The sequence below is a fragment of the Pseudorasbora parva genome, chromosome 19 (assembly GCF_024679245.1).
Source record: "Pseudorasbora parva isolate DD20220531a chromosome 19, ASM2467924v1, whole genome shotgun sequence".
NCBI lineage: Eukaryota > Metazoa > Chordata > Actinopteri > Cypriniformes > Gobionidae > Pseudorasbora > Pseudorasbora parva.
Genome location: NC_090190.1, coordinates 6,323,531 through 6,344,226, shown reverse-complemented (window position 1 = coordinate 6,344,226; position 20,696 = coordinate 6,323,531). Strand labels below are relative to the sequence as shown.

At 36.5% G+C, this 20,696-nt stretch overlaps 1 protein-coding gene across 1 annotated transcript in view; it reads left to right on the top strand.

Moving 5' to 3' along the window:
- The window catches only part of vps50 (VPS50 EARP/GARPII complex subunit), a 49,450-nt gene extending 29,472 nt beyond the window's left edge, over positions 1-19,978 (top strand). Inside the window, exons 4-7 of the mRNA XM_067426512.1 lie at positions 109-267; positions 8,911-9,032; positions 17,575-17,764; positions 18,919-19,978. Coding sequence (XP_067282613.1) covers positions 109-267; positions 8,911-9,032; positions 17,575-17,764; positions 18,919-19,038 — 591 coding nt within the window. The 3' untranslated portion in view covers positions 19,039-19,978. The remainder of the gene's footprint in view (positions 1-108; positions 268-8,910; positions 9,033-17,574; positions 17,765-18,918) is intronic.
- The last annotated feature ends 718 nt before the right edge of the window (positions 19,979-20,696 follow it).

Genomic DNA, 20,696 nt, shown 5'->3' with positions numbered 1-20,696 from the left:
AATACAAAGTACAAAGTCTTCGGATACTAAACTGTTCTCCACACTTTGGCCAATGGTTATGTTTAGGTACTCTTTATTTTGACCTTTTCTATGCTCTTTCCTCTATAGACTGTATCTACAGCCAGCGAGCTCCGCAAACCCATTTACTGGATCGTGGCGGCCAAAGCCATAGATTACGAACAGATGCTGTTACTGATGGCGGGAGTGAAATGGGACATTAAAGAGATAATGTCACAGCACAACATCTACGTGGATGTCCTTTTAAAGGTAATGTGTTTGTGAGGTTGTGCAGTGGATTTGATGTGCGAGAATAACGTGTGGCCTCCTCTCTGTTCATTTTCACACTAGAGGTGCATCAGTAAAGATCAGCCAAACGTTTCTCCACACATGTCCTTGGCTTCCTTTTAGTCAATTACAACATGGCTTGTTTTGTTTTTAAGGATACTGTCATGCCACCGTAGCAAGGCATTGCTGACATGTCCTATCCACTCATCTGCTGGACTCACCTGACAGGATGCAGGATGATCGAAATGTGTGGTGTCAGAATGTGTGTGTCAGAAGGTTATCTAGAGGTCTAAAGTTTAGGTTGACATGTTGCGTTTAACTGAAAGAGACAGGCGACTCCTCAAACACATTACAAACCCTCACTCAACTGACGGATGTGATTATGGGTTGACTTTTCTGATGAGGTGAGGGAATATCAGCTCCTGGGCGCTAGAGTCTAGAGTGGTTTATTATTTATCTACAGTTTACATACGGTCATGGACTGCATTTGAGGAACATCATAAGGTAACACTTTATTTTAAGGTTCACTTATTAAAGGGTAACTAAACCCCTGTTCACAGCCTAACTCCGCCCTCTGGCAATATTTGAAAAATGCTGCAAAAGTGGGCAGAGCCCAGCGGAGACAGAGGGGACGAGACGAGGGCGGCACTGAGCGGGGGGCGTGCACCTGAGACCCGTAGTGACAACTTGTTTGACAGTTGTCAGACTCGCAAAGATTGATAGTGACTGGAGTGAGGACAGTAGTTTTGCAACAGAGCGGTCATCTAAAGTAGGACTTCTCTCCACTTAACTAGTTGCTTAATTAGCATGCATATTACTAGGATATTGGCTGTTTATTAGTACTATAAAGGACATATTAATGTCTTATTCTTCGTGAACTTATTCTACATCCCTTAATCCTTACTAACTATTAATAAGCAGTAAATTAGGGGTTTATTGAGACAAAAGTCGTAGTTAATAGTGAATATACGTTCCCTATACTAAAGTGTTACCCATTATAATAACTGCATTGCTTCAGTTGTTCACTGCATTAAGTTTAAATTAAATAATTTGTTAATATGTGTCTCCTAAATCTCCTGATTAAAACAGAGGCGAAGAAGAAGCAGAAACGAGCCATCTGATATACTCCGATGTATAAATAAAATAACATCAACATTAAACAGTTTATAAATCAAAACGGCTATGTTACTGTATGAAATGTCAACCCAGGACGAGCTTTAGGACTGTGAAGCTTTGGGGGTGTTGATGAACTCCATCTACTCCATCTGTGTTTTGATCATCGTTCTGAATCCAATTTGGATGTAGTCTTTGACAAAAGTGAGATTTTCTCAGCTTTTGTCTCAAAATGTTAGCCTGACAAGCCAGACCCACATCAAGATGTTTGGTCTGGAAACTCACCATTGGCAGGGCTCAATCCGAGGGGCGGGATAAACGGTTGTCTTTCAAACTCCCTCTGCCAACCAACCAGAGCAACGGTGATGCAGAGCTCGTTGATAGATTAAACATTCGCCGTATCCGGTCGGCAAAACTCAGAACACATCTTCCCTTTTTAAGAATGACTTCAGTGCCGTTCTTTGTTCTTTTCTCAGAGAAAAGTTTACTCAAAATCTTCCAGAGTCGCGGTCAAAGCTGATTCGAAAGACCGCCGTTCGCCAGTTTCTGTGTTTACTATAAGCACGTAAACGCAACTCGGCTGTCGTCATTATGGCCCCGCCCACCGACTCTATACACGATGTGATTTGCCCGGCAAGAGTTAGGGGAATACAGCTCAGAAGGGTATTGAGAGATGCTAGACGACACTCGCGGGCAGATTAAATTTGCTGCCGCTAGGGTGCGTCTAGATTTCGAGGCTATCAAAATGTTACTTTTTTCATGAAATGTACCCACAAATGTACTACATTCAAAAACAGAGGATCTGTTTTTTATTTTGATATATTGCATGGTCAGATATTATTCATACAACAAGATATTCTGTGGGCCATGAAACTTGTGAAAATGACCAAAAATGCTGGCGGTGACTGGCAAATTTCATATTTATGTTCACTTAAGACATAACCAACAATGTTTACGATGATACTCAACAGGCTTTGTGCACAGTGAGACACGCAGAATAATTCGTTACATTTATATAGCGCTTTTCTAGGCACTCAAAGCGCTTTACATAGAAGGGGGAATCTCCTCAACCACCACCAATGTGCAGCATCCACCTGGATGGTGCGACGGCAGCCATATTGCGCCAGAACGCCCACCACACACCAGCTTATGGTGGAGAGGAACACATGCATAGGCACATGTTCGCACCGGTAGCATATACGTCGATGGCGATATATCTGTGACAGGTTCATATTGGATAAATTGGTCATATATACAAACACACACACACACCGATGCATGTGGGGAGCAAAGGCTGGCCCGTGTGATCCAATCAAACGTATGAGCTACTGTAGCTGATGATTCCTCTGTAGCTCATCTGTTTAACTATTTAACATGTCAAATTTAAGGACAATATACACACCAACAGATGAAGACGTGATCATCAGCGTTATTCACTTCACCTGTTTGTGGTCACAATGTTACGCCTGATCGGGGTATATGTGTGCATGCATGTATGGCTATTGTATTTAGCCAACTTTGTTATTATCAGTATTTGATCGCTGAATGAATTCTCGTTAAATGAAATCAAGTTTAAGCGTAGTCGTGTGTTGTTCAACCATTGCCCACTCACACAGCTGCATGTTTAAAGTGAGATAATTCAGGTTAAGTGCTGCTCCTCTGGGCGCTGCTGTGGAGAGACTTGTGGGATCTGAACTTTTGAATGAAAGCCCAGTACAGCTGTCACTGTCACCATTTCACATGCAGCACATTACGAATGCATGGAAATGCTACGTCTGTGTTGTAATATACTGGCCCTATTGTGGCTTCTACCGAAGCAAACAAACAAGTCCACGAGCCCACAATGAGCAGGCTTGATTGATATGTTTACCCTAAGGTTGCTAGTTTGCTTTTTTCATGCAGATTTTCCCCAGACATTTTTTCTCTATGCCTAATGACTGTGCCTCGTGAATTCCTCTAGATTGAAAGATCACGGCTATCAATTATTTGTCAGGATCTGAATTATTTAAATGGTCAGGCTGTGGGAGTCACATGCAGAATTCGAGGGCAAGTTTAAGAGTGAAAAAGTTATCTCATCTCTCAGTTAAGTGTCACCGGACTGAGGTTGTCTCATTCCTTTGCATGTCCACATCTCTTCTTTAACCTCCGCTCATTAGCCCGTATGAATTTTGCATGGAGTTAGGGAGCGATGTGAATGGCTGACGCATATATATAGAGAGACAAAAAAGGCTCAGAGAGCAGATGGGGTTTCACAATTGAATTATCTTTTTGGCTTATTTGCTGAGGAAGCTCGCTGAATTCTGAAATATGCATAATCATTTGGATTTACATAAGTTCCTGATCTGAGCTGCAAAGTTTTAGCGGGGAATGTAATGGAGCTTGGCTGCTAATGAAGAAACGAGGCTCACCTCTGTGCTCCCGCTATGCTGAGTGAAGCCGCTGTGCCCGTTTCTCCCGGTGCCATCGCTGTAACCCTGAGCCAAGCCTGTTTGTTGAAGCCAATTTGTCTGGGTTTGCCAGGTTTACTGAATTAATCATGTAACGGCAGACATACTGCAGTGACTAACATTGACTCTTTGCTTTATTTAAAATAACCATAAAAATGACGTTCAGATGCCAAAGGACATTTGCAATGCACTGTTATTTGTCTCTAACTGCCATGTATTGTGTGAACCCATTCTTATCTTTATAGGGGAACAATAAGCTCTTCATTTGTCTACTTGAAGTAGAATATTTATGGATAGTCCAACCAAAAATGCTGCGGTTCTAAACCTGTATGACTTCTGTGGAACACAAAAGATTTTTCTATCAAAAGAAGTTTCATTGAACCCTTTTGACTTTATTTGTATGGACAAAGAAAAAAACTGAAAGAAAGTTGGAATGACAAAGAATGCACTTTTGCAGAATGTAGTATATTCCCATTCCAAAGGCTCATTTTGCTTCACATTATTTTCATAAACCAGAAAAGGCTTAATATTCAGAATATTTGAAGGACATGAAACATATTTTAATATTTTTTAATAGGCAATGTGAAATGAAACACTATTTGTTAAACCACAGCTTGACACAACTTGCCCCCAAGCATATGACACAGTTACCAGTTTTTATAATAATTTATAAACATTTTTTTATAAACATTATATATTACTATATATTAATATTACCATTACTATAAATACTATATATTAATGAAGACACATTCATCTTTGTTATGAATGAGTTTGTCTGGAATTTTTAAAATTTTACTTTTATATTTTATGTTGCATTTATTTGGTTCTTTAAGATAGATCCTCTGAGTATTAGCCTATGTCAAAAATATCAAATATAATTTTTTAATATCAAAATATTATTTATTTCATTTTTAATCTCCAGATTGTTGTCTGTATAGGTCATAGTTTTTTGACTCAAGTTTTTTTGCTCAAAGGCGAAGACCCAACTTTATGCATGTTTTGTAAGACCTTCCTGGGTTTAAACAATAATGCTCGTTCATCAAGTGATTTCACTTAAGGATGTTTAGTAAGATTAAACTCTAATCTGTGCAAACATTAAACTTTGCTGATGTTAAAAACCTTGATTTGGTCTCTACACTTCATTGTGGTAACTCTGCTAAACTATAATTACTAAACCTAAAACTGAAACTAAAGTTTAAATAAAGTTTAAATAAAGTTTAAGTTTAAATAAAAACTAAATAGAAATGTATTTGCAAAATAAAAACTAAACTAAAACTAGCAAAACCATTTGTAAAACTAACTAAAACTAAATTGAAATTTGTAGCAAAATTGAAAATGATAATAAAATAAAAACTAATTTCAAATAGCAAAACTATAATAACCTTGCTATATGGTCATGTGACTAAAACGATGCCGTTTGCCAGATTAAATGGGCGAGGTGGCTTTTTTTAACCCTACTCATCCTTATAGATAATGTTGAAAAAGAGGCTGAGAGGTTAATTATTCTCTATTAAGAACAAATTTCAGAAACCGTTCCAAAGCTTGCACAAACTCTGAAGGTTAAATGATATTCTTTGCTTAGTTTTTTCTGCGGATTTATAAGACTGATACTGCTATCAGCTCAGAAGTGACATTTCAGTTCTTCACAATGTAAGCCTAAAAAAAACTCTTTTTTTTTGCCCACATTTTACATGTTGTTGTAGGAGGCCTCTAATGCAGAAATAAACTGGTTTTTATATTTTTGAAATGTTGTAATATTTTATGAAATGTTGGATTACAACTTCAGTGATTTCACTCACTGTCGGAGCAAATGTAGAGAACATCTTAGGGTTCATTTGCCGGGTGTCCTGCTTATGTAGCCCCATAACATTAGCCTACATATTTATACACTAATAATCACACAATATTAATAACTGGATAATCATAGTTGTATGCATGTTTAATAAACATATTTTAAGATTTTAGTTTCAAAACCTTTCGAAACCTTTTCCATTTACATAATAACAATAATAATTTGTTCCATTTATACAGTGTTTTTCTGGATACTCAAAGCGCTTTACATATTAAAGGGGGAATCTCCTCAACCACCACCAATATGCAGCATCCACTCGCAATATTGCCCCAAAATGCTCACCATACATCAACTGGTTGGGAGAATATATATATATATATATATATATATATATATATATATATATATATATATATATATATATATATATATATATATATATATATATATATATATATATATATATATATATATATATATATATATTCTCTCCAACCAGTATATATATGGGGATGATTAGTAGGCCATGATGGACAGGGGCCAATAGGCAAATTTGGGATTTTTAATGACCACAGAGTCAGGACCTCGGTTTTACGTCTCATCCAAAGGACGGTGCTTGTTACAGTACAGTGTCCCCATCACTATACTACATATATACATCACAGACCACAGAATGAGCGCCCACCTGCTGGCCTTACTAACACCTCTACCAGCAGCAACCTAGTTTTCCCAGTTGGTCTCCCATCCAGGTAGTGACCAGGCTCAGCCCTGCTTCGCTTCAGTGGGAACCCAGTCTTGGGTTACAGGGTGATATGGCTGCTGGTTCATAGTCATGTTCAATCATGGTAGTCCTAAAGGCAGTTCTTGTCCTCCGAGAAACAGAGGCAAACATTACACTTGCGGAAAAGTGTGTTGATGTTGGGTTTATCATAGTTTCTGCAGCATCTTCTTTTTTTTTTTTTATCTTTTTATCTTCTGACAAACTTTCGGAAATACTCCAGTGGTACATCAAGGGATGGTTATAAAAGTTAATCAAACAGCTGTAGAAAAAAAAAGTTGTAAAATATATTTGTTCCTATAGATTTGGTTTTGACTTGGTGTGTCAAATTTGGGGTTATTACCAGGGATTTTAAGGTATGGTTCCTAGGTGATTTTGTTTTGGAACCTTACAAAACATTTAACTCAAATTGACTGCCTTATATACAGTATATACACCGATCAGACATAACATTATGACCACTGACAGGTGAAGTGAATAACACTGATTGTCTCTTCATCACGGCACATGTTAGTGGGTGGATTATATTTGGCAGCAGTAAGTGAACATTTTGTGCTCAAAATTATATTACAAAATTAAATTATGAAATGTGTTAGGAGCAGGGAAAATGGCCAAGTGTAAGGATTTACACGGCTGCTAACATCTTGGGTCAGGGCTATTTTGGCAGCAGAAAGGGGACAAACACAATATAAGTAGGGGGTCATAATTGTGTGTGTGTGTGTGTGTGTGTGTGTGTGTGTGTGTGTGTGTGTGTGTGTGTGTGTGTGTGTGTGTGTGTGTGTGTGTGTGTGTGTGTGTGTGTGTGTGTGTGTGTGTGTGTGTGTGTGTGTGTGTGTGTGAAAATAATAACTGCTTTTTGAAAATTTGGTCAGAATCCATTTCAACATCCTTGTTCCCATTTTGGACGGCATCAATAACATCATACAGCTTTTCCTGGCTGGTGGCATTCTGAAATGGGGGGGGGGAAACACTGATTAGCTTTCATATCCCAATCATACTTAGACATTTGAAAGAATTCACACAAGCTTATCTTATTGTGTCCAGCTGGGCCCAGTTGAGAAAAAAACAATGCAAAAGTAAGAATGCATTACTTTCCATAAAAACTAACTAGGTAACATACTTACTTTTTTATGGATTAATGCAATATTGTAAGTTTTACAACACGTGTTAGAAATCAAAAAACTGCGCCTCCTTTCGGTTTGCATTGCTTTAATACTTATCAGCAGGACGGAGAAAAATAATCTGATTAGTTTCTCGGTATGAATTCTTAAACTGTCTCTCGCAGGGCCCATAAATTATAATTAGATACTGAGAAACCATAATCTTTTAGGCATTCTTTTTAATACCATATTTCTGTGTTGTAAAATAAACTGGATGTTTTACAAATGAATTCCCAAGATTAAAGGTAAGAAAATAACCCGGACAACTTGCACAGCAGTTTTAGTGCTCTTGGCTTTGTATCAGCTTCCAAGGTGCGAGCTCACGGTACATGTGGTCCTTGGCTCTCAAATGAGCCATATGTCATTGTGTTAAGAAAGTTTTGGGTGGGTTTTCCTGTCACTAGTGAAAGAGAAATGGGCTCAAGCACAGCTGAATCAACACCTCCATGAGCAGTCGGCTTATACAGCACAGGTTTTTGTGTGTGGCACGGCTTTATCCAGACATCTGCACTGCAGGGGCTTCGAGACGGTTTCTTTGAATAACCTGAATCCTGTCGGTTTGACAACCTGGCCTGCCAGTGTGGCTCCAGTGAACATTTATAGACGGCTGTTTCCGCTTCTCTGATTCTGTAATTAATTTACACCTTTGTTGGGATTTGTGCGGCATGCTAAAATACTATTTGCAGCCTGTTCATGACCTCGCATGCAGATGGTTTCAACACCACCCAATAAGAATGCTGAGGGCTATGGTGAATTGTTAACAGCAAGTGCTGCACGCAAGACTAAATGATCAATGACAATTAAGTGTGTTTACAATCAATTAAAATCTTTTAACGATTTAGTCTAAAACGCATATGCCAAGTTCTTGGAAATGCACTGTGTATTCATGAGGGTTAGAAAAACGTTCATGCCATTTTCAAGAAATGTTTCAATTCAATGTGCTGCAGTGTAACCATCAAGTACAACAATAACATATGTTCCTTTCTGAGTGGAACATTGTATCTCACGTTTCTAATATATATATATATATATATATATATATATATATATATATATATATATATATATATATATATATATATATATATATATTAGAAACGTGAGATACAATGTATATATATATATAATTAATTTTGTGAATTATTAATTCATAAATTTTATTACATTGTTGAGGAATTTGCATGCTCACCATTGCATGTATGCATTGCTTTTATTCTGTTTTATTATTCTTATTTTTCAATATTTATTTATTTGACCTTTTTTAATTATTAGATCCAGAAAAAAATGTATGCCATGTCATTTGACCCTTACGTCATTAACTCTTTTCTGCAGGAGTTTGAGAAGTTCAACCAAAGAATGGAAGATGTGTCAAAAATAGTGCGGATTCCTCTGCCCGTGTCCAATGTCTTATGGGAGCACTGCATCCGTCTGGCCAACAGGACATTAGTGGAGGGGTAAGTGACCCAACAAATGGGTGTGTGTGTATGTATATGTATACGAGACCACCTGCTCTCAGATAAATCTCCTACCACAGAGTGTTTTCATTGGAATAACACTCAACTCTTTCCCAAACAATGAAAACAGCTTTTAAGGAGCATTTGGATCACAAACAGATCTGCAGTTCTTTGTACAAAGTTTGTATTTTAAAGTAAATGTACCCCAAGTAACTGTACACATTCATCCAGTATATTTTCCTTTAGCCATTTATTTCTCCACTTCCATTTCTCTTTACCTCTCAGCTTCAAGATTTGCCTATATTGGACTCTGTCCATGTTGCCACAGTTTTTTTCCAGTTCCTCCTGCTGAAAATGAACCCCAGAGTATTGTCACCATCTTGCTTGGTAGTGTTACGTCCCAAAAACAATGGAAAATAATAACCAAATTAACTTAGGGACAAACCACAAAAAGAACAGATTAGCTCATAAACAAAATCATGCTATTCAAGGAGTAGCCAAATCATAAATAAGAATGAAAACCAAAATACGCAAAGAAACAAAGCGTGGCCGACAAACAAACAATCGATCCCGCTCCCTCTTCCTCCTGTCGTTTCCGGTTTGCGTCCGCCCTTTTATCGCCACGACGCCCATTCAGATACAGCATCGTAATGATGAATGACAAGCACACCGGCCAATAATATCACCCTAAGAGGTGATAGCAGAGAAAGTGAAAGGGGAAAAAACAGTTGGGTATAACAGTAGGGGCTAAAGGCGCACCGGGGTAAAAGGCACCTTCGATTTTTTTTTTCTCCTCTAAATCACTAGATGGCACAACTTTCTGCAGCACTTTCTAAAACATCCGCTTGAGCAGATGGAAATTTGTCTGATCTTTGATGCGATCGCGGGCAGCAATGCAAAGATGATTCTGTGCTAATTTGATCTTTATATTTGATGTGTTTCTTTTAAATGTTGTAGATTTAAGTTGATTAAAATCATTGAATCTATTTTGAGACAAAGATGGTCTTTATATTTTTTTGGTTTTGTTCAAGGTAATTAAAGCAGCAGTTTTTCAATAACATAAGAATATGTAAAAAGTATGCTATTTGGGGTGAAAGGCACAAACTGGCTGACTTTTCCACTTTTTGACATGACATGGTTAGATTCAGTTGGTGAATATCATATATTAAGTTGGGTGTATATATAGATAATCACCATATGTGACCCTAAAAATCTGGAATCTGAGGGTGCAGAAAAATCTAAATATTGAGAAAATCGCCTTTAAAGTTGTCCAAATGAAGTCCTTAGCAGCGCACATTACTGCTAAAAATAAATGTTTGCTATATTAATGGTAGGAAATTTACAAAATGGAAACACGATCTTTATTTAATACCCTAATGATTTTTGGCATAAAAGAAAAATCGATCATTTTAAACCAATACAATATATTGTTTGTTGGCCATTCCCACAAATATACCTGTGCGACTTATGGCTGTTTTTTTGGTCCAAGGTCACATATTTATAATGAATATTAATATAACCATAATTTAATAAAATATAATTTATTTTTACTACTATAAATCTGTATTAAATTATATGGGATCTTTCATAAAAGCACTGAAGGTGTTCCACTTGACCTTTTTTAAATAATTTTGTTTCTATATTTTTAAATATCTTATATTATGACAGTAAATTTATTGAATACAAATTTGATATTTTATTGATCAAAATAAACAGAATATATTACAGAATTTAGCTTAAGTATTTGTATCAATATTGTGTGCCTTTTGCCCCCCTCACCGCCTATATATACCACCAAAAATAAATAAAACATGTTTATGATTTATTTTGGCACAAAATCTGTTGCTCCATCAATGTAAAGTACAAACATATATATTCTCTGCAATCTATAGGAGAAGTGAAAAGCACATTTTTCTTCAGGTGTGCCTTGAGTCCCGTTGTCCACTATTATTGGTATTGGGCCTTATTTGGTTTATGCCAAACCTAGCACTTCCCTTTCAGGCCAAAGAGCTCAAGTTTAGTCTCATCAGACCACAAATATTCTTCCAAAAGTTTTCATGTTTTGTCAAATGGTTTCCAGCGGATTCCAGGCATGACTTCACGTTAAAAGTGACTTTCTTTGTGCTGGTCTCCCAAAGCGGTATGAGATGTCTGGTGTCTAGACGTTTTCCCAGTTTTTCCCCTGAAATTCCCCTGTAGTATCTGGCGTCTTGTTAATTTTTCTTATAAATGCCCTTTTTGCCCGGTTGTTTGGTTTTACAAGATGGACTGACCTTAAAAGTGTTAAAGGGGTTATGCCATGCTCTTTCCGTTGTGCTTTAATGGATGTAGAAGGTTAAAAGCTTTGACAATCTTTTCCTACTTCGTCCTAACAACTTCTTGAAGTTCCTCAGGCAGATCTCAATGGATTAAATCTGCTCACAAAGTCAGTGATATTTACGGTACAAGCAAGCACAAGTGGATATAGACATGGGCATGAAACTGCTACACTGATCACTTGATAATTGATTGTCTTAACCAATATAATATCAGAGGTTGAGTTGCCATACGCTGGTTTGCTGCTTAAAAAAAAAAAAAAAGGTTAATGCAATCACATACAGTATATGCTTAAAACTGCACCTGTACATGGCAACAGAAGCATTTTTCTTGCCATGAGAGCAGACTTGTTTGCTTTTCTAGGACTTCCTCCAAAAATGTGCTAACTTTCAAAGCAAATATCTGATAACACAAAAGGCAAATGTACTGGCCAGATGCTTTTAATCCACAGCCATATGTACAAAAACAGCAAACCTGAATGAAAGCTTTAGCTTCTCCTGTTCTTTATTCCTGGTGTTTTTACTAGCAAGAGGAACTTTTTTGGCATTTTCAGTTTATGGCTTGCCTGGAAGTGATTGTTTTGAGGGATGCAAGGCTAACCCTTTATCATTTGTGATTCGGGGGTGTGAAATCTTTGCACTGAATGCTGACGGTTTTTGATTTAAAGCAAGAAATACCTACGATTTTCAGCTGCCTCATCGATCTTGTGTTTGGATCGACTCTCGTCGTTACGTTTATTAATGTGAAGGAGTGCTTTTTTTCCGTTTTCGCCTTCTTCCTGAGGCGTGCCGTACTCATACTGTAGATATTGTAAAAATGCATTAGTTCTGTGAGGATTCATCAAATATCTGTAATGACTTTGTGCTATGAGCAGAATGGCTTTGTTGCTCTCAAATAACTGCATATAAAAATCCATCATATTTATTTTTCCTTCTTGTTTCCTCTTCTTGCACCATCCTTCTGCGTGTCATGCGTCAAGAGCTGGATTATTGAAAATGAACGCCAGGGATGTTTGTGTGCCACGGTGACAAGCAACTTAGAAGCCATGTCTTCTCCAGAGAGCTGTTGTCAAACTGTCTTCTATCACTCTTTCCTCACCCCAGTATGTTATCTTCAGTGTGCTGGAAATCTTGCGGCTCACTGACATGCAGAGGAGCTCTTGTACTCGTCACCTCCTCAGTGTAATGGAGATTTGCTGGAAGAACATTTGACTCAACTTGACAGACGCCTCTTGACTTCAGAGAGGTTCTTCATAGTATAGCTTCAAGCTTAAATGTACATGTCAGGATGTAGCTGCATGCAAGAAGAAAATATATCAGAAAAATGCATATCTCTAGCTATTTAATCCAGTGATTATTCATTTCTATAGCTCAGGACACCGTCCGGAGATGAACATGCATTTGAAAAGCCCAGTGCAAGTGCAAGAGAGAGTGCAACAGCAGCACAGATGGACTTTCTGTATGTGGAATGACATTATATTCCCAGAATGTCAGAGGAACTCTAGACAATCTTCTGCAAAAACATCTTTCCTGTATCATTCAATCCCATCAGGGCCACCGCTAGCCAAATGGCTTCCTCGCTGTTTAGTTGCCCCCTTGATAGTTGGTCCCCTGCGGGGTCTGCATACTTGATTATGACTGAACGGTGCATTTGAATCCCATGAACGCATTAAAACAGAAGTATTGGCCAATACAGTCTGACGACACTTATCGGATGTTAATTGGTGAGAGACACAACGGTGCTATATTAAAGTTCACTACGGGTCAAAGTTAACTATGTACTAAATTTTGGGGTCAGTAAGATGTTACGTTTTTTTTTTAAATAATACTTTTATTCAGCAAGGATGACTTAAATTGATCAATTGCTGTAAAGAAATGTATAATGTTGCAAAGAAATATTTTAATTAAAAAAAAGTTTCAGATAAATACCGGTATATAATAATGTTCATTTATATACATTTATAAAAATGTATAATTTATTTTTTATTTTTTTACTTTGTATATTTATATACACAATATATACTTGAAAGTTGTATATAATCAGAGTTTTCACAAAAATATTAAGCAGCTCAACTTTTCAACATTGCTAATAATCATAAATGTTTCTTGAGCTGCAAATCATCATATCAGGATGATTTCTGAAGACTCATGTGACACTGAAGACTGGAGTAATGATGCTGACATTTTTTTTTAAATATATTGAAAATAGAAACCGGTTATTTTAAAGTGTAATATTTTACAATCTTAAAGTTTTTTTAATCAAGTAAATGCAACCTTGATGAACATTACGCTTTAAAAAAAAAAAAAAAATTTTTACCGACCCCACATTCTTGAATGGTTATGTAAATTACAAATATAACATTAAAAATAAATCACCTGTTTAAAGTGTTTAAGCAGCTCTACATTATAATGTACAGTATGAAAAATGCATGCACATTCTTAGATCTACTAAATATTACATTTAACAGTGTTATTCATATTTTTTTTTATTAACTTTAACTTTATGGGAGCATTAGTTGATGTCAATTGTAAATATGGGAAGTGAGCATGCACAATTAAAAACCCAATATCTACTGGATAAATTATTAAACTCTTTAATATTGGCCAATAATCAGTATGGTAATCGAATATATCATATATATGGTACTTATAAAGCACATATTAATGCCTTATTCTGTATAACCATATTCTACATCCCTTAATCCTACCCAATACATTAACTTAACAACTACTTTTCTAACTTTTAATAAGCAGTCATTAAGAATTTAGGCAAAAGAACTGGACCTTGATCTAAAGTGTGACTGGTGGGTTAGGGATAGGTCTGTTTAAAACAGTGGCTCTCAACCTTTTGACTCCGAGGCTCCTTGTCGTCCACAACAATATTGGAAATATTTTATAGCTTGGCATAACTGGAACATTTTGACTGAGTTGTTTTAGCCTATTTTAATGCTTGTTTTGTCTTATTTTAAATTATTTGAAGTCATCTTAAGGCATTCTTGGAAGTTTTTTGAGGCCCCCTAATGGGCCCTGGCCCCTGGGTTAAGAAACACTGGTTTATAAGGACTTTGTTGGCCAAGACAAAATAAATCGTTTCTAAGGGCATGGCCCAGAATAGATTGGCAGGCCGTTCCTGGCAGGGTTCACTTGTACACCTGCATTATAAGGTCAAGGGCCACTTGTCTGAGAAAGGCAGAGCACAGTTTTTGACATAGAGGGCCCGTTGTTTGAAATAGGTGTTAAAGAGCCTGTCTGTGTCTAGCTGGAGCAGTCTGTATCTGCTAGCCTTGCAGCTTTCTCTGCCTGGGCAGTTTTGGTACAAAATAAACGGTGATTGCGATTTATAGCAGCAGGGAGCTGATGCTCTCTGTACTCATCACATCTTCAGCTAGACAGCATCCACAGCGTTTGGAAAGAAATTCCCATCATCCTACACCTGATTAAGCACTGAGATGATTCCCAAACATCAGTAATGAAACGTGAAATGCTGACAAGTCCAGTTATGAATGAATGAACTGTACCTGAGCGTCTTTGCCTGCGGCTGTAGAGCTTGTGTCAGAATGTGTGTTCACACAGCGTCACACTGGGGAAGGCTGTCGGTTATATTTGACAAAAATGTTATACGTTTTTGATATATTTGACTGTGTTTAATGTTTTCTGACACCTTTATAAAGTATATAAGTCAGTAAATTAATTGTAAAACTATCTATGATTGAACACACGGTGGTATGGTGTTTTAAAAATGGTTAATTAAAAAAAAAACACCTGCAGCATTCTACTAGTGAGCAATGATTTCATTTCAAAGTTGCTTATATTTTAATTTCATTTATTTACATCATTTTTGTTGACATCATTTTTTATCTTTATATTTTTGTTTTTATTTAATGTGTGTATGTGTGTGTGTGTGTGTGTGTGTGTGTGTGTGTGTGTGTGTGTGTGTGTGTGTGTGTGTGTGTGTGTGTGTGTGTGTGTGTGTGTGTGTGTGTGTGTGTGTGTGTGTGTGTGTGTGTGTGTGAGCCTGTTTATGTGGTTTATGAGGACACAAATTTGTATAACTACATGGGTATTACACTGGTATTACACTATAAATGTGGTTTATGAGGACATATCAAATGTCCTCATAATTCAAATGGCCTTAAAAACATACTAAATGAAGTTTTTTTGAGAAAGTAAAAATGCAGAATGTTTCCTGTGATGGGTAGGTTTAGGGGCAGGGGCAGTGTAAGGGGATAGACAATACGGTTTGTACGGTATAAAAACCATTACGCCAATGGAGAGTCCCTGTAAACCACATAGACCAACGTGTGTGTGTGTGTGTGTGTGTGTGTGTGTGTGTGTGTGTGTGTGTGTGTGTGTGTGAGCCTGTTTATGTGGTTTATGAGGACACAAATTTGTATAACTACATGGGTATTACACTGGTATTACACTATAAATGTGGTTTATGAGGACATATCAAATGTCCTCATAATTCAAATGGCCTTAAAAACATACTAAATGAAGTTTTTTTGAGAAAGTAAAAATGCAGAATGTTTCCTGTGATGGGTAGGTTTAGGGGCAGGGGCAGTGTAAGGGGATAGACAATACGGTTTGTACGGTATAAAAACCATTACGCCAATGGAGAGTCCCTGTAAACCACATAGGCCAACGTGTGTGTGTGTGTGTGTGTGTGTGTGTGTGTGTGTGTGTGTGTGTGTGTGTGTGTGTGTGTGTGTGTGTGTGTGTGTGTGTATAGCATAAAAGATAAAAGTATACAATTCAAGGTATTATTAGTTGCATTAGTTAACATCAACAAAAATATCATAGTAATAAATTAATAATAACAGAAACAATTTATGATCTTTTATAATCTTATAAATAAATATAGAAATTACCATTAACAAAGATTAATAAGAGAGAATAATTGTTAGCTTTAGTTAATTTTAACTAACGTAGTTCATTAAAGCAAATTAAACTTTACTGCTACCAAAAAACGTATGTGTGTGCGTAGGATCCTGTGACACTGAAGACCAATAAATTATTGATATATATATATATATATATATATATATATATATATATATATATATATATATATATATATATATATATATATATATATATATATATATATATATATGTATATATATATATATATATATATATATATGTATGTATATATATATATATATATATATATATATATATATATATATATATATATATATTGGAATAATTACATTTTAAAATATATATTATAGCAGAACAGTTTGCAGAACTGCAGAAATGCAGCCTTGGTGAACATAAGATATTTTTTCCAAAAACATCAAAAAAGTAGCAATACATTTAAAGTGAAGAGACAAATGTAAGAACCGTTAGAATGTATCCGAGCACCATCTCTAATGGTGGCCATTATACATGAAAAACCCTTTGCAACCAGGATGAATGTTGTTTGTTTTAATCCAGCTTGCTTTTCCGTTTTGGCCGCTCTCTTTGCAAGTAGACTCCGCCAGTGCAGTGCCGAGTTGCATTCCAAGTCAAGCAGAACGTGACGGGAAGAAGGAAGCAGGCAGGAAAACACAGCGATGTATTGGCAGACTGGATATACTCAATAGGCCCAGCAATATCTTTCCCCTCACAGAAAGTAATTACACCGCTGTCAGCCCGAAAGTAAGCAGGGGTGTCAACAGCACTGAACTCTGCACGGCTGCTTGTTTGCCATGGATGCAGCTACAGTGTAAATCGATGGTGTCTGATGCTGAGGGATCAGGACTGATACCCAGACCCACAAGCTGTACAAATAAAAAGGTGTCAAACTCAATAAATGACAAATTTGACCTAAAATGGCCCTCAGCATTTAGTGTCACTTACCAGTCAAAGGATGAGCTCCAAGCACAGTCTGGTAATACTGTCGAAACAAAAACGATGTCAATTATTGTAAAAAATAAATAATAATAATAATAATAGTGACACAGCTCCCTGGAAGACATCTGATTTGTTTCTATATTTATTGATGTATTCCCATTTGCAATGTGGGGGGATAGTGGTTATCAAAGTTCCACGTTCGAGCAGTAGCAGGACATGAGGTTACCTTTAAACGTAACAGTTACAAGCACCGCTGTGCTCTCGAGCAAGACACTTAACCTGAAGGACAACAATTAATGTAGCATAAACTGTCAACAGTTGATGAATGTCATGTGTGTGTCTGAGCCACACTCACCTCTGCTCTCTCCTCTCCTCCTGCTGTCTGCCAGCTATGCTAATGTGAAGAAATGCAGTAATGAAGGACGTGCACTGATGCAGCTGGACTTCCAGCAGTTCCTGATGAAGCTGGAGAAGCTCACCGACCTCCGACCAATTCCAGACAAGGAGTTTGTAGAGACCTACATCAAAGCGTACTACCTAACTGAGAACGACATGGAGCAGTTCATCAAGAACCACAGGGTAAGATGGTTCAGGATTTTCTCTATATCTGTAATATTTTTGGGTAACACTTTATAATAACGTTCAGTTGTAAGTGGCTTATAATCATTTACAAAACATTCATAGATGATTATCAAGTGATATGCTCACATTTTATGTATGTTTTGTAAATTCCGTCACAAGTCATTAGTAAATGATTAACTAATCCTTTATGAAACATGACAATGCGTTCAAAAATGATTAATGAGCGATATGTTCATTATGTTACATATTTATTAGATTCAGTTGTAAGTAATTTACAATCGATTAGTTAATGATGAACTAATCATTTATAAAACATGATTTTGCATTTCATAAATGTTAATACATTTACTGTTTTTTTATGTTTTTGTAGATTCAGTTATAAATTATTTACATGTTATTAGATAATGATAAAGGGTTTACATAGGATTATTTAATTAAATTTGTTTGAATTTTTCTATTAGTTGAAATTCATCAATCTTAAAAACGCTTCATTTTTGGAGCATAATAAAGAAAATAATTCATATTTATACGACAATACAAAATATACATAAAGCGCTATTTTGAATATCAAATATGAATCACAGATATTGTATATGTAGAAATACCGTCTACCACTTAGCCTGTTCATCGTGTTTAGTTTTATATTTAATATTTAAAATGTATATTTTATACCATAAATGTAATACAAACTTCTTTTTTAAAAATATTGTTTTAATTATGTACAGATTAAATAATATATAGTAATAAGCTATACATTTTCCATGTATATATTTTACTAAAAGTGATCCTTTTGGAGTGATGATGCAAATGAAATCCTAGTTTTGAACTGATTCATTCAAACGTTGTTAAGCATAATCATATTATTATTAATTATTATTCAACTCTGGCACTATGTTGCTGACATTTAAATCAAAGATGCTTTTAAAACATCCTTTTAAAAAGTAATATAATTTAATATCTCCATCAAAACCTTTGTGAATATGTTATATATGATGCAGCGTTAAAAGAGTCCCTTTTAAATGCCAGGACGAAGGCTGACTGCATTCCAAACATGCCTGCGATTATGAAAGGCAGATTGAATTCCTCATTAAAAAGATGGATTGTTGTGAAAGGCATCTCCATTAGAGATTTCTCATGAGTTTGTTTTGTAGGAATACTCCATGAAGCAGCTGACTAACCTGGTCACCGTCTGCCTCGGGTCCCACATCAACAAGAAAGCCCGACAGAAACTCCTCGCAGCTATCGATGACATTGACCGGCCGAAAAGATAAATAAATGCCACCCGTCAAATTCAACAGAATCGGCACGAAAATCACAAACACCTACACTGTCACGTATCCAGTATCATCGTATGAGGCTTGCATTTTGTTTATAAGCCATTTAAACGTCACTGTTTACATTTTATTATGTGTGTAAGCGGGACGTGCTCTGAATCCGTATGAAGCGGTCATTTGAAGGGCTGTTAAAGGATAATGTGTTATCAGTATCACAACACGAATGAATGACTCATGTGCTGTTAAATGGTCATTTAAACATAGCTGTGGCTAAACAACCATATTTCCTTTTTTTTGAGGAATTTGTGCTGGTTTTGTAGCATGGAGCTTTTTATAATGATACCGAGGCGTCCTCTAACACACTGAGGCTTAGTCTCTGTTATTTTACACAAAATGCATGTGCATCTCTTGACTTGTTTTGACAGGCCACTGTCGCTCATTTTGCTAGCTGTGCGTCTCTGGTCACACCCTGTTACACAAACACCTCAGCTTATTTCATAGGTATTGATTTTATAATTTATAACACTTATACCAGATCCTAGAGACGTATTAGTATTGTTGTCATTTCACAAAACACATTTTTGCAGGAATGTGATCACTTGTATGTTAATAGTAATAACAAGAGGAAGTGATTACTTGTATGTTTACTTGTATGTTACATACAAGTGTATGGACGTGATTACTTGTATGTTAATAGTAATAACAAGAGGAAGAGACTCCTCCTTAAGAAGGAGAGAGAAAAAATAGACCTGAAATATTCCTGTTAGAAAGTGGTAAACTATTTATTTCAAATGCTGTATGTCTGAAATACAGATACTTTATTTCGTTCACGGAGATGTGTTGTTTTGTTTGTGGTAACTAAATTGTGTAATAATATTCATCTGTACCAAGTTGAAGGCAAGGTTGTACAATAAAAACGCTAACATTCTTATCATGTGAATAATGATGCTCTGGAGTTCTGTTTTAACCTTTTTTTTGTGGTATAAAAAACTTACCAGTTTTATGTACTTTTTTATGCATTATGTACTTTTTAATGTTCAAAGGATACTTTTACACGACAATAATGTACTAAAAACAGTTTTTCGTGTACAGTCAACCATGTTGCCAAAACGATCACCATTCACATTGATCTGCGAAAGCTACTAAAAAGTCTGTATTATTCATGCCAGGCCAGTAGATGGCGATTGGTGGTCGCTTTGTAAAGAAGCGTTACGCGTCTATAGACTGAATGTGTAATGACGTCATTATTTCGCCGTTGACGTCAATGGGATCGCTCCGTCCATTTCTTTTACTGTCTATGCATTGACGTCAACGGCGAAATAATGAAGTCAACCTAGGGGCACTCACTTCCTGATGGCTGAGCGAACTGCGCAGGCTCAGACTGAGCTTGAGGACGTAGATGTGACGTGAGCATAAAGACGTAGAGACATAAAGTCTGATAAAGTCAAGGGGGAAGAATGGGGAGAAGCACATAGTGAGCCAAAAGCAACGGGAGAAAATATTTAAACAACGGGATTCAGATTTCACTTTCCACATCTACTAGAAGACCTACAGCTGTCAGACAGGAGGCTCACGTCACATCTACGTCGTCAAGCTCAGTCTGAGCCTGCGCAGTTCGCTCAGCCATCAGGAAGTGAGTGCTCCTTTACTGACTT